The sequence below is a fragment of the Apaloderma vittatum genome, unplaced genomic scaffold (genome assembly GCF_000703405.1).
Source record: "Apaloderma vittatum isolate BGI_N311 unplaced genomic scaffold, ASM70340v1 scaffold659, whole genome shotgun sequence".
Lineage (NCBI taxonomy): Eukaryota > Metazoa > Chordata > Aves > Trogoniformes > Trogonidae > Apaloderma > Apaloderma vittatum.
In genome coordinates, this window is record NW_009733302.1 from 11,225 (window position 1) to 34,242 (window position 23,018).

Consider the following 23,018-nt stretch of genomic DNA (forward strand, 5'->3'; position numbering starts at 1 on the left):
TTACTTAAATAATTTTCAGCCAGCTCCTAAGAGACTCTGCATACAGTGGAGGAGGATACAAAGACAAATGCAGGAAAACATTTCAATATTTCCAGCCTTTAAACTTTCCATTTGCAAAGCATTCTAAGAGTTTGTGTATCTTTGTTCAAGACAAAAACAGATGTTAAAACATAGTGACTTCCTTGCAGCAACAGCTTATGGTTTTGGTACCCTTGGAAACATGATCTTCTGCAGATAGGGTACATTTTTGTCAAATAGATGACAATAACACCCCCATTAATACCTTCATTATTTTCTTATACATTTCTTGCCCTTCTCAAATATCCTTGTATTTGTATGGTCTCACACTGACGCATTTTCCAGTACGATTATTGCCCTCCTTCAGTAGGCTTTGACATTGCAGAATGATAGTGCTGTCACAAGTACTAGAATCCCCAGATGAACAGGATTGGAAATGGTCAGCAGATTTAAAATGTATGCTTGAGGTTTACTCTTTGGTTTGAAGTAGTGGGGGAAAATATTTGCCTAAATGAATTTTTAATAGCTACTAAAAATAAAAATCTCTTAAAGAAAATATAGCTTGTCTACATTATCATGCGATTTTAATTATGCAAGCATTTATGTTCTTTGTGTATTTTGACTTACGGCCATGTGAGACACATGAGTGAACTGTCACTCATGCAGACTTAATTATAATTTGTCCATATAGGGGAAAAAACCCCTGGGGAAATATGATAACACTTTCCATTGGCAGTAAACACTAGTTGTTGTTAGCCATCTGAGAAGATTATTCTTAGCAGACCATACAAACTCTGTAGTTCAAAGTGTTCTCTGAAAAGAGGTGTATTAGCACGTGACAAGATCCACTGCAGGAATAGATTTTATTCACTAAGGAACTGCATCCTTCTGTATCATAATGTTTCTTCCATTTTTTTTACCCTTGAACGAGAGAATATGTTTTGATTCGTTATTTGGCAATCCAAGCTAGGTTATTTGAAATAATATTCACTTGAAATATGCTGAGTGTAAAATGCCGGTTTTAGAGTAGCTACTTTTATGTAGTGTTGCAAACAGAAATCTTTAGTTTCCCACGTGTAATACAGAACCACTTTGTAAAGAGTCTTCAGACTTTGCATTTCTCCTTTTCCCAGGTAAGTGGCAAATAACTAGTTGTCGCTGACACATAGGGCAACAAATGGATAAAGCAAGAGTGGATTCTGAGATCTATAATTTTTAATAATTTTTAAACTAGCTACAAAATGTCAATCACTTCACAAACTGACAGGAGACATAAGGAATTTCATATTACATGCTGTAAATTATATTTATCTCACAGTTTATCTAGAGTTCATTCATTTAGGTTTTTTTATTATTTTTTAATTAAGTCAGCTACTAAACATCTCAGCGATTTGGTGTGCATAGCTCTAGGTAAGCAACAAACTGTACCGATAACAAACCACATGGGGATAGCGACTAGTAAGAGAGAGCCTTATAAAAATTACATTTCTTTGCACCATTTCGTATGGTAGTCGTTTCCTCCAAAAGATAGTCTTCAAAAGCAGCAGACAAATCCAATATATTACACTTATTTCTTTTTGTCTTTGACATATTTTCAGCCAAGCTTTTATTTTGCTGGCAATGGCTAAATGGTGAGTGCCAAATCCCTCTTTTTTCATAATTAAAAAAATGATCATGATTAATAACTATATATATATCAACAAGAAAAAAGTGGCACAACTGCAAACTTGCTGGTATAACATAGTCCCAAAAGAGTCCGAATACTGAGCATGCTTTTGTTGTCATTGTTGGTGTGCTACTGCCATGGGAAAATTCTTGTTTAAGTAGGAGTCTAAAAGTCTATTTATTCCTCATGCATAAATGCATAAATCACATCACTTTTTAGTGCAATGCTTGTTATAGTAATATAATTCCACATTGTCTAATCATGAAATCATAACAACAGATAATGGCAATGAAGAACTGAAGACAGCAGGTTTAAGTGCTTAAACATCATGATACCCAAAGACAGGAGCATGGCAGTAGCTCTGTGGAATGTCACAGTTTTACAAGAACAATACTGTATATTTAAAGGTTAACAGCACGTTTAGCATTCCAACAGTGTTGTCATTCAGCAAACATCATTAAAAAAAAAAACAATGAGAAGAGGGAAAAAGGAAAGGAATCCAAAACAGAAACAAGGAAAGGAAAAATCCCAGAAAACATCATAGTGAGCTATAGCCATCAAATCAGCACTATGTACAACCTTTGGAAAGAAAGATATCTAGAAAAAAATAATTACAAGTATCGTTTTTTGGAAAGCTGACAAACTACACAGGACAACATTTACAATGGGGCTGATATGTGCATGTGTGCAAACCTAGTAGGTAAATACCATGATAAAAGCGTGAAGGTACTGCCCTGTTGGACAGCGTTAAAAGAAAATGCACTTCAATGCATCTAACCACTGCCCAGCATCTTTGTTGCACGCTGGTTGGCTTCATCAATCCTGGTTTTGTTGGAATCAGCCTAGGGAAACACAAAGGAAAGAAACAGATCAATACACGGCAGAAAGAGAACATCCACAATGTTTTATGGACACTTCTTTGGGCTAGGTCAGGGTGAAAAAAAAAAAGAAAAACAAAACAAAACAAAAAAACCCCAGCAGCAGCTTGAAAATACCAGAGAACTGGTTTTTTATAGTGATATTAGGGACCCAAAAGGAAATTACAGAATTGTTGAGTTTGTGACATTTCAGATAGCTTTTATGTTTGTATTCAGCTTCACTGAACTCTTGTAAATGCTGTGCTGGATCTGTAGCTGGTGCTGTTGATAGTGCCAGAGGTATTGATGGTAATGGATGACAGGATGAGAACTGATGATGCACACATGGATTTCACTGGTTAAAAGCTTCATTGCTCTCTAAGATTCAGTGGACCTGTGCTCTATTCTACTTTAGAGCACCAGGCATGCACTCAAAACTAAAATTTTGGTCAGTGTAGAGAATCGCTGGAGCAGGGAAGCTAGACCATCTGCTGTAGGGAATGCTGGCAAAGATAAATTTCTTTGAAAGTACATTGATCTGGATCTCTTTGCTCCACATGTGAAAGGAATAGGTAGGTGATGCCATTTTCTTTTCTCTCAACAAAATTCGCCAGTGTAGTTGCAAGACAGAGTAACCTCTCTCATTGGGCAGCAGCAGAAACAGGAATCAAGAAAAGGCGAGGATTCTACCACAAACCGGAGCTTAGTGCAGTGTAGCCTGAACCGCTATCTTCGCTGTCTTCCAAGGGGTGACATGTGGCATGATTATAAAGTGCCATTAATAAAATGGCACCTCTTGGGAGATTTAGGAGTTCTCTTTGAGTGGGAAGATACTTTGACCATGGCTTTATGTATCTCTGCAGAAGTTGGAGACTGAGATGTTGATTTAGCTGACAAAAACTGGCAAAGCTCCATTCAAGCCCATGTTGCTATGCCGACTTATGCTAGCAGAGGGGCTAGTTAGAAGACATTTTCAGGTTTTTTTATCAGACCTGTGGGAAAGGTGAGAATTGTGTCACTGCTTTAAAAGCATGACCTCAAACAGCAAACTCTTTTTCTGTGGTTTGATGGCTGCGTTTTGTTAGCTTTGATGATTGTTTCCATATCTCTGGCGCATATCCAAATTGTACAGATTTATTTTAAATCTCCAATTTGCAAAGACAGAATGGTGAAACAACTTTCCCACATACATTAAAATCCTTTAAAAATGGTTATACTGATGTGTGATAAATCATTCTTAAATATCTTGGGCTTTTCTCCATGATTGTTTCGGCAAATGCTATGCAGATGTGTATTTTTAGTGCAGTAGCATGTGCAAGGCTCTCAACAAGCGTAAATCAGCATAACTACTCATTATAAGCCATGTGCCTTTATTTTAGCCGTGAGTTTGACCTTGTCTACCACAGTACAGTTTTGTGTGCTGTTGCCAAATGACTACCTAAACAATTAGTTAATGGTTGTGGAAGCAGTTATGTTTGTCATGAAATACATGAATATTGATTAGATATTGATGAAACATGATGTTTCTAAATAGGAATATTAAGGTCTGGCTCTGGGGATGATGTATCAAAGTCAGTGTATACTTGCACAGACCTTTGATCTAGTTGAGAGTCTTCCCTGCCCAAAACAGGGAGGTTGGATTAAAATGATTTCTAAGGTCCCTTCCAGCCTAGGCCATTCTGCGATTCTATGATTCTCACCTATGTCAAAACAGAATGTATTGAGCCCTTCCTACATTCCTCCTAGCCTCCTGTTTACGGCTCATTTTAAGGCTAGAGTCTTCTGGTGATGGTATCAGGGTCAGCTGACCTACTCATCACATCACCTTTTTAGTTTTTGTCCCTTTCTCTCTGATCTAAGGGAAGGATAAAGCCTTTTTTTCCTTGCTATCCTGATTACTGTGGGTGGATCAGATTACATCTCTGCATTATGAGATTGCTCTGGTTTCGATGTGTGCATCCAGTTTAACATAAATGCTTTAGGAGCATTTGAATTAGCTTTGTGATGCACCGCAGCTTTTGCAAAGTGTGCCAGCCAAGGGTCTTTCTTAATGGTCATAACTGATCAAAAGTGCAGTGCTCCAGCTGGTCAGGAAAAGAAAGCAGCTTCAGCAATGCTGGCGTGCCCACCTCCAGCTCAGGACGATGGTCTATTGGCATATTTTATTTCAAAAGGGATGTATGTGCATTTGGGTTTCAGTATTACCTTGCTAACCACCACTTCTTTCTGTTATAGAGAGTTTTCCTAATATATTGTGTTTCTTTTTCTAGTACTGTATGTACTTACTCCGAGAAATCTGGTAGATTTTCACTAAGGCTGAAGACTGTCCTGGTTTTGTGCTGCTTGTCACAACGACTTCTGTATGTACATTGCAAGTCCATCTTTCGGAAATGTGTCACTGTTCTTTAGCCAAGGGCTCTACCTGATGAGGCCTGCCTGGGAGGCTGAATTTAATGAATCACATCAGCTTGCAATGTTGTTTTTCTACTGCTATATGAAATACCTAACTCCACAAGAAGACCACAGAGACGTGGAAGGCCAGTGACTCAGTTTACCAACTACTCTCAGCATACACTGCCTAGAGATTTGATTTATATGCTCCATGTTCACCAAGGGCCTGGTCAATGTTTTCAAAATCCATCTGTTTGCAAGCCTGAACTGACAGGAGAACGAGGATTTGTTAGGCTTGCCACAGTTCGTGATAATATCCTGTAGGCAGAGATAGGACACAGCTGATTTCCCTCCACAGGCCATGCCTTCTGCCACTGTGTAATATCATGAGTAGGGTAGCTCATAACATGTAATAGTGCATGTCCTCATACTTGTTCTGAGAAGATAATGTATGTGCTAGATTTCTTAATAAAGGTAATTATTATGTAGGCTGTATAATCTTCCAGTGCCTTCTCGCAATGTAGATAGATATGCTGCTTTCTGGTGCTTTACATATGAATAACAGTGGTAAATCCTTCCCCCTCATGCTCTTATTTTTCCCAGAAATATGAAGTGCTGCAGAATGGCATCACAGTAATCTGTGCACTTTCCAACACAGTCAAACTAATAAATGCAGCTTTATAAAACAAAACTTTTGACTGATGCAAATCCAGTAAGGAAAGCTGTCTTAGTGAACCCCTGGATGCAGTATTTTCTATTTTTTCACTCAACTCTGATGTAATTAATTGACAGAAAAAATGGGCATGGGCATCCTGCTCGTGTGAGAAGGCTTGCACGTGTTAAAAGACTCAAGAGTACAAGCTCTACCATTTAAGGTCAGCATTAACTCTAAGCAATGCAAATAAGTCCTTGGGTTAGATCCTCAGGTTGTATAAATCTCAGATGAAGTCAAGTTTTGTATTGATTTTACACCAGATGAAGATCTAGCCTCTTATGTCACTTCAGCCTGGCTATGCCTGTGCCTGGACCTCTGCCAGTGTGAATGCAGATGGCTTGCAGATCTTGGGATCTGGCAGTGAATTCCTAGCTGGATTTGGAGGGTGCTGCTATCTGCTTCAGAAATCTGCAATGCAGAGCTGGAACTGGAATGGTGCGCTCTGCCTTTTTAGATGGTGATTTTGCAATAGTAATGACGTGCCCCAGTTATTTTTATATATGCATACATACACACACACACCCTGAGACAGCTGGTAGACCTCTGTCCTGACGTGGTTATAAGAAGGCAGCACAAGAAGACTGGCTGCACTGTTACCATACAGCAAAGTCTTGCTTAATAAATCCCTGTCTTCATTTTGAGACGGGTCCTCCAAACAGATGATCCAATTCTCAATTGCTTATGGAATTTCCAAGGGAAGGAAAGTCCAGGAAAGCTTAAAACTTGCCAGGAAGTGCCAGGGCGTTCAGAACCGATCCCCACAGTTCTGCACAATTCAAGGCACTTCTTTTCCAAACCTCTTACAGAAGGAGACTTAATTTGTGCTAAGAGATCCCCCTGACAGCTGTTTTGCAAATTCAAAGGTGTGGGTTCAACCTGATGTGCAATGATGGTTAATAAAGATCCGCAGCAGCAAGCTCTACAGCAGCAAGTTCTTTTGTGGCCCAATGATTTGGAGGGAAAAGAGAGAGGAGCTCTAGCAGCTATTACTGTCCCTTTTTCTACTCCGAGCTGAAGAAAAGCTGCAGCATGCATAGCCTGTGCATGCAGAAGGGAAAACACAGCCCCTTTTGGGGTCCTCTTAGAAGTGTCATCTCTTACCTTCTCCATGATCCTGTCAATCTGGCGATTCTGTGTGTCGATCTCGTTGCCCATGTCCAGGGCCATGTGACGTAAGTTGCCAATGATGCCGCTGACCTGCTCGAGGTTCTCATCCATTTCATTTTCCCGGGCATCGTTTGTTACCCTGGGAGCAAAAAAACACAATTCTTTGAAGCAGAGACAGAGCAGGTTTCCCCTGAAGCTCTGATTCACCCAAAACCTTCCCTTACTTGTCACTTGAGGAGCATGTTGCTGTGCTCAGCTTTGAAGAAAAGGGATTAATAAGTAGCTAGCCTGAAAAGCATTGCATGCCTATTTTTCAGTTGTTGGGATTAATTGTCTGCTCTATTTACAGTGCTCGTGTCTGCTTCTTGTAGAAGGGTTACTGTCTGTACCATATACCGCACCTCATTGTTAGTGATGGTCCTTCTCAAATGAAGAACGAAAGGGTGCTCCATTCGGACCGATGTGTGGTTAGAGTATGTGGAAAATACTGGAGGATGGAGGAATTCAAGCCATACCTGCTTCCCTCCTCGAGCTACACATATGGATTCTGTCCTGTCCTCGTACACTTGGGCCCACTGAAATATTGGGGCGGAGCTGCTTCGGCTGGGAAAATCCTGACCTAACATCCTATTTAACCAAATGCATTTTTGGCAAATGACAGCAGCAGCTTTACAGATTTACTGAGTTTAGTAAAGATCTCTTGTCTCTCATTCTTAGCACCGTCTTCTCCAGTTGCTTGGGTTTTAGAAGAAAAAAAGTGTGCATGAGCCAAGGCCCAGTTCAATGCTGCAGTGACTGGAAAGGCGTGTGGTGACTGCCACTGAGAAAAGCAAGACCCATGGGTCTCACTCAGAAAATCACTACTTTGAGCCTCTTGCACAGTTTGTGTTCATGTAGGTGCCAAAAGGGCGCTACAAGCTATTTGCAGAATGATTCTGGTGTAGCATAACTTCCTTCACTGCTATTCTGTTATCACACCCCAGCCTTCATTTTGGTGGGGCTGCCATCCAGAAATAAATGAAAAAAAAAGAAAAAAGTGAATATCAGACTACACAAACTTAAATGGCAACCCCATCCCACGCTCCAGATTGCATGAGAGCATTGTTTATATCGTGCTGATTTCCCTTTATCGCAGCAGCCAAAAAAAATAAGTGGATAATAGTTTTTGGAAAGATAATTGCTTATTAATCCACTGTCCTTAATCTTCAGAGATCAAAGCTTTGCCTACTGGTATGCCTCTATCCATTCAGCTGATACCATTGTCATCTAAATATATGCTCTATAAGCCCTGTAATCAGCATGTACTTATTGCTGGGGCCCTCTGTATTGCTGAAGGTTTGCATTTCAGTTGTCATCAGTATAGCTGTGTGTTTCAAACTGGCTTTCATTAGAGTGCACAGGGGTTGCCACTAAATCATCAGTGCTTCTCCATAGTTGCAGCTTTATGGCCCCTGAGGGATGGGACATCATTCCCCACTCAGTGAGGTTTTCTGGACAGACATGCTGAGAAGCAGGGTAGCTCTAGGTAAAAGTGTGCTTCAAGTTCTGCACTAGGCTCGATCCTTTGGCCAGGAGGCTGAGGCTCTTTTCTTTTTGAAGAGAAAGGATGGGTTGCTGCATGCTTTGATACGTCTTCTGGCATGGATGGATAATGGCACTATGTATCTTGAGACATAAAAATCATAAACTAGTATTTATGCCTCAGGAAAAGTTGTGTTATTCACACCAGAGAGCTGGAGTGCAGAGGATGGTATTGACTGGCTGGGACAGTCTGCAACCTCACATTGCTGCTCTGAAGTAAATGAATAGATATTGTTTCCATTTTATTATTGCCCAAATCTGAGCAGTCTCAAGGAGGATGGTTTAGGGCCACGTTTTGAAGCATCTCCTGGTTCTCAGGGCTAAGACCCTGACTTCCAGGGTTTCTGGCAACGTAACCAGCCTTTGCATTAGCTCAGGCAAGCATCCACAGGGTGGAGAGAAGTCAGTGGATGCAGTAAGCATTTAATACCTGTCAGCCTAAATCTGAGCACCCGCCTCTTAGTGGACATCACTGGCTCCATCACACCACCCAGCACCGCTGAAGGAGTTAAGAAGCATCACAGAACTCATGACCATATGGAAGAAATCTAAATATATCAGTGACGAGGAGAATAAAAGGAAAACAGTGGATAAAAAGGCTCACCTGCGGATAAAGCCACCACTGATGGCCATCTGCTCCCGTTCATCTACGACGCGTGCAGGCTGGCTGGCTACAACACCATCCTGATTATTGCCCCAGGCTTTTTTGTAAGCATCACTTGATTTAAGCCTATGCAAAAAAGATTATGAGTAACGAAGCATCAAGTGGACAAGGACAAATGCAAAACTCTTTACGTTTCCAAGCTAAAAGCTGAATCAAGCAAATGAGCTTTCAGATAGGGGGTCATTGATTGTATACCGATATATCATAACCCTGAATAAACAGAGAGTTTAGGTTTTGGTTATTTACTGCCACAACTGTGATGGTCAGAGGTTTTGTTTCCAATAGGGTGAATTGCAATTGTCAGGTCTACAACACTGCACACAGGTTTTTGGATGTTGACTTAGTTTCCAGAAAGAAGGAAATTAAAAAAAAAAAAAAAAAGGAAAAAAGAAGAAGAGAAGAAATACAGGTAAGTAGAAAACATTGTTTTATTGTAGTGACACATATGTTTTAACATCAAACACAGAGAACACACTGGCAGACAGACATAAAAACAGAACTGCCAAGTATAGTGTGTACATCACATCACAGCAACACACCCTCTTAAAGAAAAATGGATTTGGCTAGACTTTAACATTTTACCATGCAGAAGATTGGGCTTCCATTAACATTGTTTAACATCTATGTGGCATAATAGGCATCTAAAGCCACTAACTTTATCCAAGGTTGTTTGGGGATAATTTTGTCATAAAATTCATAGAGTTTGTTAGAGTTTTCAAATAATATATCGGTACTTGAAAATAGTAATCATACATCGACAGTTGATGTACAAACCTTTGTCCACAGAGACAAAAAGTAAAATAGGCAGAAGTGAAATGAGTGCAGGAGAAAAGAAAAAAAAACGAGCAATCTAGCATCAGAAAGGGAAATTTTTCTACATTTTTCTTCATGCACCAGCTACAGGCATGAATAAGAAGTAAAGCATTCTCACTAAGCACAGTTGCCCCAATAGTTCATCATACTCTTAATGCATCAGCAGTAACAGCCTTCACAATAAGCAAGACACAGGCAAAAATGGATCATCACTTCCTTCAGGAGTTTTAAACCATAGGACCTTAACATAGCCTAGCAACTTGTTATACTTGGTATTTATGGCAGTTATATTAGCTTTCAGAGAGCCATTTTTGACTGAGCTGCCGTGGACAGAAAATTAAAATCCAGGCATACCTTCAGTGGCAGATTAGCATGTGCAGCATATTTAGGATTGTGATTATTGGGGTTGTGAGATGAGGTTGAACACTTTAGCAGGAGAGTGTGAGTGTTCGGGGTCTGCAGATAGAAGTTCTCAATTCTACTCTGGAAATGGAGCAGTTTCCAACAAAGCTGTTGGAAACTACAAATCTCCCTGGTTTCCCTGCTCTTCAGACAGCTCCAATCAGTCACATAAACAGCCCCGAGGCTTGGATTTTGGGTGAGAAACTGGACGTGCTTCTGGGGGATTTGAGAAAGGACACAACAAACCCATCTCTGGCGTTATGTTCTCTCCAGCCCCACCGAAGCAGCTCAGCTTCTTGTGAGCGTGAAGATGTGTTACATGATCCAATCTAGAATTAAAGTGTAGATAAAAAGAGGATCTTCCCTACTCTTCTAGTTTTTTGCTTATTTCCTACTAAAGTTTGTGAAGACTTAAAAAGATGATGGTTGGCTTGTTTGTTGTTAGTTCTCTGAAACTACACATCATATCTGGCGTTTCTGGAAATGAGTGAAAGGAGTTCTCCTGCTGCACATACACGTACGTGTTGTTGGCTGTTGTTTAGACCTGTGCATCTTTGAGACAGATACAGTCTCTGTGTTTGAGATGAGTGATTTTATATACACAGAACTTGATCTCTGTTTTCTTGTGGACTTCCTATTAAAATCAACAGGTGGAGTCTGGGTCTGCCCACAGTCAATAGCAGTTGTCATTTTAAATGCAGTCTGTTCTAAGTTTCATGCCATGAGAATTTTGGATCCCCAGAAAAGGCTAATGGAGTTGTATTTACTCTGTATATAAGAGTATAGTTACGTGTGAAATGGTTAATATTTTAAAAATATATGCCATTAATCTACCACCAGCCAAAAGAGCGTTAGGAGATCGTGGTGATACTGATGCCCAGGGCTGTATGGTTTTCTCTCCCTCCTACCCTCCACTTCTCAGAATATCTCTTATTTGTACCACTTGAGTCCTAGCATAGGGATTCAAGAAACAGTCCCTAAAAGCACTGTTCATCCATACTCTGCTCCTGAACACCTTGACTAATTAGAAATGCTGGTTTTTGAAATCTGGCTGCAGACTGCAAAAGTCAGAATAGTGCCTTAAAGCAGGGAAGAGACACCTTTGAAAGTGAATATCCCCCACACTGAATGCATGCGGTATCTTTCTGTTCTTGCATTTATTGATCTCATGATACTGCAATCATACTGTAGTGGCAGATGTTTTAAGGCCACATGTCAGGTGATAACCCCATCCATGCCACAGGTCTGGCTGTCAGTTTTGAGCAGCCTTTCCTACAGTACAGAATGTTAAAGCTGCTCTAAAAAATGATGATTCCAGCAAAATACACTGGAATTCTTTGCACTTCAAGGGTGACCTTTTGATGTAGGCGTTATGCCATGTTTCTCCGGGAGGAGAAAGCCAGGACAGTGCTCCTCTTCAAGTTTTAACAGCTTTCAGTGTGGCAGATGTAAAGGTTCTGCTGCAGCTCTTCTGCACTGGGTCCTCTGGTGCAGGGCTAGAGCCTGTATCAGAGCTGACACCGATGGCAGCCAGTCCCACTGGCAAAGGCTGTGTGTGTAGCTCTTTAAATTTCTCCTTGCTGCTCTCCCTTTGTGCACATCACTACAACAGTGCACATATTCTGGGCAAAGCATTCATGGCTTGATACACGCAAAATTAATATTTTTTTTTAAACCTGAGGCAGTATCTGTGTTGTGTCCCAAGGGAATTAGCTTCAAAATTAATGGTGACTGATAAGGCAGAGACCAAATCCTACCATTCAGATTTCTGGCAAAATATCTCCTGAACTCCATGACAGCTCTTTTTCCTTTACTCCTAATAATCACGGTAAGATCAGGCCCTAGTTGTGAATAAAGTATCTGTGCCACGCAGAACAGGAGTATAAAACTACAGAACTCAGCTTTGTTTCCTGCACAATCTCTGGCCAACCATCAATGAATGTTTTCACTGTAACCTGGCTGCATGCCTACTCACTGCATGCTGGATTTGCCATTCCTCAAGGACTTCTGGTAGGTCCACTTTATCCCCAGTTTCCTACACCCGCATAACCGCACATCACATTTCCATTTGGCATTTAAAACAAGCTTTGCATTACTTGGAGGACGGTTTCGTTCAAGTGTGATGGCATGCAAGCAAATTCAACGCATTTCAACATTTCTACTTAGTGTACGTGCTACCCAAACGAGAGAAATTTGGCATATTCAGGTTTTCCCAAATTTGTTGCATGTGGCAGGATGAAAACCGTTTCAAGTTGGACTCCAATTGTGAAATGTCATGTCTCTTTCAGGATGTTATCAAGAACTATTTCTGTTGAACAACGAAACGAGGTGTGATTTTCATCCATAATTTTGAGTTGACCTGTTCTGCACTTTTTTCAGCTGTTTTGTTTCATTTATCAAACTTGTTCGTGAAAATATGTTTCACAATTTAGAGTCTCCAGGAATAAGGTAGCCCCAGTGTTTTTGTTCGCTGGAAAATGGAACCACTCAGTACACTTTGTGTAAAATGTTGAAACTTTTACCATTAAAGGTGTCGACAGTGAAGCTTTCACTGCAGTATGCCTGATTTTAATGCATCTACAGAAATTCCCAGTCAGTTGTCTATGCTATGAGATGAATGCATTTGAACCAGAATCGTTCTTTCTGCATGCCACATGCTCATCCTGTCCATGTGCCTAGCAAGGATGAGCTTCACAAGGCCTTTGGGATCAGCCTTAAGTGCTCAAAGAGATGAGGCAGGCAGCACCTACTTGTTACATGGACAGACACAAAGACCACAGAATTTTCCTAGGTCCGTCAAATTCTTTTCTGCTTCTTTCATGTCCTTATTGATTTGGTCCATTCCCTCTTCGATGCGTTCCAGTTGTTCTGATTAAACACAAGTATTTTATCCCCACAGAATGAAGCAGATGGAAAAGGACAAAGAAAAAAAAGACAAAAACTTCAGACATTCACTGTGACAAAAAACTGGACACCACATAGCAGAGCCGGTACCCAGTACCTACTTGTTACAAGGACATATGAAAAGGCCACAGCATTTCCCTAAATCTTTTAAATTTTTCTCGGCCTCCTTCATGTCTTGGTTGATATGGTTCATGCCTTCTTCAACACGATCGAGTTGTTCTGGTCAGGACAAAGGGATGACAGTGTGGAATGAATAGTATTTTTGTTTGTTTGCTTTTGTCTTCAACAGAACATGAAAAATGACCATGTAGAACTGAATTAATAATGACATTACAATGCATTAATCTGGGCTGATGCATTGTTGAAAGGATGTATGCTGCACTGGATGCTGAAGATGTTTTTTACTAAGAGTAAAACAAAGGAGAGATTTGTTTGAAATATATTAACTTAAACAAGATGCAATGATGTAGAAAGGAAGGGTTATAAAGTTTAAGGTCCAGAAACATAGTACAATACATTCACTTACTAAGACACCAATGACATCCAAGAGAAAGAAAGATAGTATTATTATTTTGCATTTATGTACATTAATATATGAGAAAACGTGTCCTTCCATGGAAAATCAGTTACTTACACTTAAAAATGCCTTGGAATTAGGTGATTTGGGGCAATGTAATTGCTTTGATTAGTGAGTGAGAAAGCTGATAGTAATGGTACCAGAGATGGAGCGACCTGTTAAGAGCTATCTTCAAGTACTCCTTTTTCCAGAGGCTGAGGAAACCGAGGCCTGCCACTTAGGCATGGGATATTAATCTCTAGTCTGAGAATGGCCTCAGGGCTGGCTTTCTTTCTGGTACGGATGCTGCGACTCAGGACTAACCTCAGTGAACACAGAGCAATTGCAACCTCTCCAGGAACTCGATGCTTACTGAAAGAGGACGACTGGCTGTGACGTTCGTTGCCTCTGTCCCCAAGGGATCTTATGAAAACAAGCATTGGGTGAAGACTCGTGTTTTCAGTGGGATCATTTGTGCTTTGCCCTAGGGCAGGTTACAAAACACCAAGCCCAGTAACTAGCCATACATACACACTATCTCCCTGCTGACATCAAACAGAATTTGGCTTATTTCCACCTAAGGCTGAGAAGGTAGGGCTTTCTTAGTGACTTAGTAGCTCAGAATAATTTAATGTGTTAATTTCTTCACTATTAAAGCTGGGGAAAATGGCCTAGAGAAACAGAATGCTACAATGTAAAATGGTAGGAATGGATTGTCCGGTGATATGAACATATATGGATCCGGTGGATCAGGGGTCTTATGTGGAATCTGCAGTAAAGACAGCATTTTACATGGGTGGAAAAGTGTTAACTGAGCTCTATTTAGAAGAGAAAAAAAAAAAGAAAAGAAGACGACATTTTAGAAAAAAAAATCATGTGCATGTTGACGTCAGTACAAAACTCCCCTTGACTTTTTTGGGAACATGAATAGGCCTAATTTCTTACTTGGGTTTCTAATAACAATGGAGGTTTAGATTTTCAAAGCTTTCTGGGGGATTTGGATACCAAGTTCCCATTAAATTTAAATTTCTTTAATTAATTTTAATGGAAAATGGGCATCTCACCCCTAGAGGGCCTTGAAAATCCTGGCCTAAATTATTCAAGCCGAAATAAATTGGATATTGAATTTGTACTCTTTAATTCTTGCATGAGGCTGGGCTTTGAGAAGGAGCAGTGCCACATCAGTGTTGCCAGCTGCATCTGCTTTTCAGCTGTCAGTTCTCATCCTCCTCAGCTGGATATGCTTGTTTCCTGACACCACAGGAGTTATTGATCCCAAATCCAAGGATGTATTTAGAGGATCAGATTTACCTGGCAGTGCCCTCTGAAAGGGACATGAGTAATGTGAGTGAAGGTTTGGGAAACTAATAAGGAAAGCTGAGACATACACTGCACAATTTCTGCCAGATAAACTGCTGAGCCAAGAACCAGAAATACAAGGCTGGATCATTTTAATGCATGTTGTAATTTTTACATTTTGGTTGGGAGGCTTTAGCAGAAGCTTTTGTTTGTGCTTGTAGCCACAGGTTGTCAATCTCATCAGAACTGCGAGGTCCTGGTAGAAGGTGATATTCCTCCAAGTGCTCTTACTCTAGTTCTCAGAGCCCTTCCTAGTTGGGCAACACTTGATCTAGGAAGCAGGTGTGGGAGTGTGAGATGGCTTTTATGCTGGTTCATGCATCATGATGGGAATCACTAAATATCTGACGGGGATTTCCACCTCCTGCTTATGAGAGCTGTGTTTGCAAAGCTTGGATGGTTTTCAGGGCTTTCAGTTACAAGAAGGCTATTTCCGTGTGTGTGTTTTGACACTGGGAGGAACAAGAGGTACTGACCCTTATTCCACCGATTTTGCTGCCTGTATTTCTCTAACCTTGGCTGGCTGGTAAAAAATACCAGATAAGAATGCAGAGATCAGTTCTAGATCAGGTACCGCTGGTGGCTTTCAGTCTAAGTGTGTTTCCTTGCTCAGACACACATTCTCTGAAGCTAGGTATGTAGTACGGTCTTTTGAACTTTCTTTCCCTGTTTCCTGTTCTGCCTGAATAGATGACTGCTCATCGAAGAGTATATTCAATAGGGTTCAAAGACATTCATTTAAATAATAGCTCTTTCCAGGAACCTCACTTAATTTATCCTGCTTCAGGATTTGTGTGTGATGCCTGTGCTATTTCTGAATAGAAAAGGGGACCACAGCTAATTTATCTTCCATTAAAGGAAACCTCAGCAGTATAAAAAGCCCATGTCATATTTGTAGCCCAGAAGTCTAGACAGCTGGCTGCTGGTCCTAAAGCCATTTGGTGGTTGTTAACATCGTGGGCTGGATTTTTAACTGGTTTAAATTGGCACAGTTATGCTGACTTCATAGAGCAACACCAATTTATACCTGTCAAAGGTCTGGTCCTGCAGGCTAGGAAATAGATTCGTGAGTCTAATCACGATTATTGAGGCATAAATATTATAGAGGAATTACCTTAATGGGGTCATTCTGGATTTGTTTTGGTATAACTGATATTAAAATTTGGCTTAGAATAAATCACTGCTGGTAAGAAATCAGATGGCTATCAAAAGGTTAATTTAATGTCTGTTTTCATAGATCTTCCCTGTTCCAACATTGCAATTGTATTAAAGGTCTAGGGAAAACAGTCTGCTGGCATATACTGCCATGAGCCTACTCGTATCTCTAAGGTCCCTTCCAGCCTAGGCCATTCTATGATTCTCTGATTCTATGATATTCTCGCCTGCAAAAGATCATATCCTGTGTATCCATTTAGGGAAGCACTTCAAGGTTAAGTTCAAACATTTTTGATAGTTTGTTGCAGTATGCTTTGAATATACTGCATCTAAATATATGTTTATATATCATATACGAAATATAAGAGAATTGCTGACATTTTTTGGAAGAAGACATAATTGGCGGTATGTTTCATTGAGATTTCTCTTTTTTTCATTTTTTTTCTAGGAATCTCTGCTAATTATTAGTCCTTTTAGCATACTGACATCCTTTGATGTCTGAGAATTTTGCTTTGATTCAAACATAGTGGCCATATATTTTCGTCCAGATCTTACAGCAAACTAATGACATATCTGAGGGTACGAACAAGGTTTATTTTTTTAACCTGTATCATTATATGCATGAATTACTTCTATATTAAAACCATGGGCAACTTAGGGACCACAAGCTAGTCTTGTTAGTTTTACCAGAGGGTTGTGGCCCTCTGCCAGTGGGTCTTTGCCAGGATCTTTCATAACAGCCTGGCAAATCCCTGCTCGGTGACTGATCTGGGGAAGTGGCTGGGAGAGGGGCATCCCTCAGCTGCTGCTGTGGTCTCTTGGGCAAACACAGCTGCAAAAGTACCTTAACACAGCACTGGATACAGGACCAGGACAGTGCAAGTGTGGTGTTGCTTCACCTTTGCATCTCCATCTGTATTTACAACAAAAGTTCCTTGACTAGTGTCCAGGATCTGGGGCCTGCGCTTGAATGTCAGTCAAATGCCCATGGAGGAGGAAACTTGTTCCTTTGACTGAAGTATTGTGCAATGAAGCAATTTCCAAGGACAATTTTAATTAGAGAGGGAGGGGAAAAAAAAAAAAAGGACGTCTAAGAAGACATTGTAATCATAATTGCATACAAGAGGGCTGAATTCGAAAGAGTCGGCAGATTAACTACTTCCAATGGTTCTCAGTGATCCCATTTTCCATAAAGGAGAATCATATCGGAATGCAGTACATTTCTAGGACAGACTTTTCAGAAATCCTGAGTCTTGACCTAGCTCTGCTCTACATTGCTGAGCATAGGCACAGATGGACAAAAGCTGGTGAGGACTGCTTATGAGTCCACGTGTAGCTGTGCTGAAAATAACAGTAAAGGACCAACCTGCTTTTAGGTGGGGCATCATCTTTTGCCTTGCACTACACTTTCAATGTAATTAATACCATTTTCCTGGAATAGTTCATAGCTACTGGGTTTTTTTTTCTCTCACTAATTAGCAAACACTTTCTGACTGTGATCAACTTGGCTCATAGGTGTTGTTGGAGTGCCTCTAGCAACTCTGCTTTTGGTGTCTGACTACTTATGAATTTTCATGGTAGCTGTTGAATATGAACAAGCAGGGGAAGGAGCCTGCTCAAGGTGCCATAATTTTGCTCTCTGATGGAAGGGAATGATAATTATCTCTGTATTCACTGCTGTTGTTTCTCCAGTGCCATAAAACCAGGTCAGCCATAACTCAATAAAAACTATAAAGCTTGCAATTCTCATAAAAGCAGTAGAGCTCATGTAGCACAGGTACCATCAAATAGTGACGTTTTTGCTTGTGGGGTTGCCCAGTTATTCCAAAGTTTTATCTTCATGCTTCAACTTGATCTGGAGTACAGATCTGCTGGGTAGATTAAGCTGCTCTCTGTGTTCACTGGCATTGCTGGTTGTGAATTTGCTGTTGTTCTGGTGCCGGGAGAAAATTGCAATTGCATTGATGTTTTGTAAGTGGCTTATCAAAGTCATGGCTAGTCCTCTATCTTGTCGTGGATGAAAAATGGCTGTGATGCTACTGTTGTTATTGGAAAAGTTTCTCCCCTCCATCCCATTTTGAATACAAGAACAAAATTATTTTGTAATACACTGCATGAGGACATCATCACACACAAAAAAATGCCCTTGAAGGTCCAAAACTGTCCACCTGCTAATACTCCCAGGTGATGGGAGTTTCCTCTGGAGGAAGAGAACTATCACTCCAGGACTCCTCCTATGTCAGCAACTCAAATTTATGCTCATATCCCCACTTTGTACTATCAGTTTAATTACTACAGTTTGTTTTTAACCAACACGCATTGAAATACTAACATTTTTCTAAGTGAGCATGATTCAAAGACCTATTTAATGAAGCAGAGCAATTGCTGCTGCTCAATAATCCCTTGCAGCACAAAATTTTTAGTGTAAAATGTAAATACTTAAAAATGTTATGTACTTATTTGTATTTAAATAATTGAGGGAGGAGCTTGACTCAAGGCCAAGTTTAAAAAAAAAAATGTTAAGCGCACAGGGTCTGGGAATGGCTTTCTCACTGATGGAAAACATCGCAACAAGGAGGATCTCATCTTTTAGCTCTCCCAGGGAAGAACTGTTGAACTGGCTCAAAAAATGCTGACTCTTGGTGTTGCAGAGGGACTAGTCCCAAAGCCCACTTGAATTTCCAGTGACTTGAAAGGGCACTGGAGGAGGTTTCTAGTTTTTATGGCTGTCCCTTTCTCTGTGAAAGAGGAGTAATGAAAACTCTGGTGAAGCTCCACATCTCTGTAGGGTTGTATCAGACTCCATGGTCTGCTGTGCAGCCAGCTGTGCTAAACATTTAGGCCACTGGAGCAAGCCATATTCGCTTTATTTTATAAATACCTAATACTGTGAAATTATGCTGACTTATTTCTTTTTACAATCCCAAAGACTTCTGCTTACTGATGGCAGAAAATGAGTTCTCCTTTGTGTTATTTAGACTGAGATGAGCTCAAAGAAGTTTTCCTTGTAAGGTCTATTTAGCTTCAAAGCAAGGAAATTTTGTGAGGAAACCTAGAAATAGAGCTTCAAGCAACTGCAGAGATTAGATATTCTGTTTGCCACCCACTAGAAAGATCAATGTCATCTTTTTTGTGTATTTAACACCTAATAATCTTAAGTGACTTGTGCAGTCAGCTGAAAAGAGATCACATGGCAGCATTAACAAATTATTTCCTTAATCTGATAATCTGCTGAGACATTCATGAGTTGCACACATTGCACTAATTACAGAGGGATCAAAGTTGCCATTAGCTTATTTTGCCCAATAATCACTAAAATAAAAATAAATAGACTGGGAATTATTACAGATACATATGACTAAAATGGACAAAACTTAATGACATAGTACAGTGGTTACAATATTCCCAGGGTTTGTAGCATTGTTAGGCTGTTTTCCTTGAAAAACCTATCCACAAGCTAAATTGACTGAACGACTTAAGGCATGACTATAACCATGTTAAAGAGGTTTTTAAATTGCTTCTTTCCTGTTATGTGTTGACTAACTGCATCTCTGGCCATACAATGTATATTCCAGGTTTTGCTGTCAACGAGTTTAATATTCTTATTGACCTCCAAAGAGGTCTGTGAGTCCAGTCTTAGCTCCTTGGCTCACCCAGACCATCCTTCCTAGCCTGACTAGAGAGTCAGTCAGACTACTTCTGGGTACAGGGTTTAAGCAATAGTATAATTTCAAAGTAAAAAACCCAAACCAACAAAGTTTATGAATAAAACCAAAATAAACTCCCCTAGGAATCTGTGGAAAAATAACTGTTAAAGAACAGAAACATACTTTCCCCAAGACTAAACACAAGGAAAACTATAGAAACCACTTAAGTTTCTGCTGTTCTGTATGTAAATTACATTGCAAGACATATCTGGGTATTTACAGGCTTTCTTTGACAATATTTGTGATCTATTTTAACTGAATAATTCCCTTTTGAAACAAACACATTATTTAGATGGGTGCCATATCTACTTCAATATAAGTAATCTCCTGTTTTCTGTATTCAATGATAGTTCTTTTACTGCTGTTACTCAGAAAAAAAATTCAAAGTCAACAAAATATTCTCTGTAATATTTTTCTTGTCAAGACAAATCGATGTGAAAAAATTTGGTTAGGTTAAATTCTTTTCCTTGAGGGGGGAAGTAAGGAGGAAGCAATGAGACATACATAGAAAAGCAAATAAAAGAAAACACTTTCTGTTTAGGTCCTGTTATTAGTTTTCATTCATTTTAGTGCCTGAGAGGCAGGGATGTTACAGATGAAAAGGGCTGTCTTGTTCTGCGGTCCGTTCCCAGCAACGCTGTACCATTGCTTAAAACCATTGCCTGGGCTTGATGAGTAATAGAGCATTACCTCTGTAGACAACCGTTTCCTAATATGGTTTTGTATCATGCCACATAGTAAACAATAAGAAGGGCTTTTGAGGGGCTAGTTTGATATTTCATTTTCATGGCTAGGCTTCATGAACGAAGATATGGGAAGGGCTCTACCCACACTTGCTACAAGTGCGCTGATGACTAAAAAGGCCGATGCAGGATAGGCAAGTCCGGTTGCAGAAGGCACAGCGTAGCAGAAACTTATACTCTGTTGATTTAACTTCTCTTTGGAGACACTATTTTGCTGGTGCTGATAGTCTGAAGCAAATGAAGACTTATGTTGCTGTGGGTGAAGGAAGCTCCCTAGTTCTTGTAATAATATGAAAGGAAAAAATGTCACTTCCTGGAATATGTTGAATATATTTAGATCTGTCTTTGTCACTGTCATCCGCAGACACAGACTCACTAAGCTTGTAAGTTCCTACATGGTCAATTGTAATGAGCCGATCGTGTCATAGCTTTTAATGTTCAATTCCTGTTATCCTCACTGACATTTCTATACAAAAAGCAACCGAATTTTACACAAACCTGTTTTACCTTCTCTTGGGATGTGTTTATTGCATGCCTTTCACTTCTGGCTAAAACAAGCGAGAAAATTACATAGCACCTGCATAAACAACATTGGATTTTACACTTATGAAGGCAAATCTTTTCATTGCATAGCTGGATCTTGACCCAAAGCTTTCTGAAAAAAAAAATGATTGTTTGGAGTTCAGCCTGCAGCTCTCTTTGACAGTAATAGGAAAGAGATCAAAAGAAGTACAGACTCTTATGCAGTTATTGTACGTTCCGCTGTCAGACAACAAAGCTAAAAGCAAACAAGTTTTGGGGTTCTCATGCTCAGTCACTCATATTTTGTGGCCTTCATTTCCAGGATTGCACACAGTTAGTACAATAATTTGAGAATGGTTATACTTCCTTACTGAAGCAATCTGAACTTACCTCCTTGCTCATCCAACATAACCAAAGTCCTGATACCAGCATCTTTACTCTATATCCCAATAGTGGTAGCAAGGTAAGGAGAGAGAGGGGGAGAAGAAAGAGAGAGAAAGAGAGATCAGTGAGGGAACACTCAGCACTAGGTATGGGACATAGGAAGACAAAAGAAAAACAGTGAAAAGAATGACAAGGTCATAAGGGGCTGATGGCACATTCCGAAGACCTTATATGCCTGGACACCATATAAGGAACTGGATAGTCTTGATTATACCATTAATCCTTCAGGATTCCCTGGGATACTCAGCTACTGCAGAAAACACAGTCTTGGACCTTGAGATTAAAACAATCACTTTATACAAGAGTAATTTCTAATAAGAGAGGGTACGTCTCCAAGTTCTCTGAAGCAGGAGAAGGGAAGAAGGGGGTATTGACATTGCAGGTGTGTGTTCATTCCACAGGAGAAATTCTCACAAAAAATAGTTATGACACAAACATATTTGGGTAGGAGGCATAGTGGTTTGTATACAGCCCTTGCAGCACAGAAATCAGAAAGCTTATCTACTTATGAAATCCATTTTAAAGCAGGCTAATATTTAATAGGATTAAGCCATACTTCTTGGCTCAGAGATCTAATAGATATGGGTTAGAGCCAGGTTGTAATTCAGCCAATAGATGCCTTTAGCATCAATGGACTTTGGACTGATCTTGAAGGTAGGATTTTTAAAACACCTACATGCTGAATCATCCCTTGTTCCTACAGATTAGTGGGAGTCTTATCGCCTTTCTTGGATACAGGATTTGAGCAGAGCCAAGAAATTCAGAGCTCCCACCTGCTCAAACCAGCAGCAGGGCACCTTTCACAAGTACAATTTTTGCATGCATTCCCATCACTCTGGGAAGCGATCAGGTGTCTCGGGTTTCTGGGTGCTGTGATACTAAGCTATATCACAGCTCAGATTAGCTCCTTTTTAATTACAAAGGAGAAACTAGCTCCATCCTTCTTGGAGCAGTGGTAACATCTGTGAATAATTAATGACCTGAACCATCTCCTGACTATTACATTTCAGCAACAGATGAACTAAGACCTTTGCAGCCTGACAGCTTGCCAGTGGAGTTACCTCTACAGGTACAGCAGTAATTTAACTGCTTTCATGAACATAAAGCCATTCGTACCCCTGTGGAACAGATCAAGTTTGTGGTGTCACTTTTGCAGAGGGCATGGAAGATGCCCAGAATTGCACAGGAGTGTGAGGAACACAAACTCGGGGTCCTAGCCGTCCTTCTTTCTTTTCAAGCCATTCTCCTCTTCCTTGAGGCAACTTAAGGACTTCTTATTACCCTTTTGCCCAACTGCCCTGCTTGCTGCCATTGCTCATCTCTTTTTCTGGGAGCAGTGAAATCTCTCTGGCCATCAGCTGCCTCGTCCATGCTTGCAGGATGCTCCCAGGTAGGCCAAGAGCATGCTGACCAT

The 23,018-nt window shown here is 40.3% G+C and overlaps 1 protein-coding gene across 2 annotated transcripts in view; it reads right to left on the reverse strand.

Annotated features, from left to right (window-relative positions):
- Positions 1 to 940: 940 nt before the first annotated feature.
- Positions 941 to 23,018, reverse strand: part of SNAP25 (synaptosomal-associated protein, 25kDa) — a 30,060-nt gene continuing 7,982 nt past the window's right edge. Inside the window, exons 3-7 of one of the 2 annotated variants that reach the window (XM_009875805.1) lie at positions 21,551 to 21,599; positions 12,965 to 13,082; positions 8,940 to 9,065; positions 6,749 to 6,893; positions 941 to 2,526 (exon numbers count right to left, since the gene is read on the reverse strand). In XM_009875805.1, coding sequence (XP_009874107.1) covers positions 2,458 to 2,526; positions 6,749 to 6,893; positions 8,940 to 9,065; positions 12,965 to 13,082; positions 21,551 to 21,599 — 507 coding nt within the window. In that variant the 3' untranslated portion in view covers positions 941 to 2,457. Of the gene's footprint in view, positions 2,527 to 6,748; positions 6,894 to 8,939; positions 9,066 to 12,964; positions 13,083 to 13,219; positions 13,338 to 21,550; positions 21,600 to 23,018 lie in introns of both variants that reach the window. The other variant, XM_009875807.1, reaches the window with a different exon arrangement.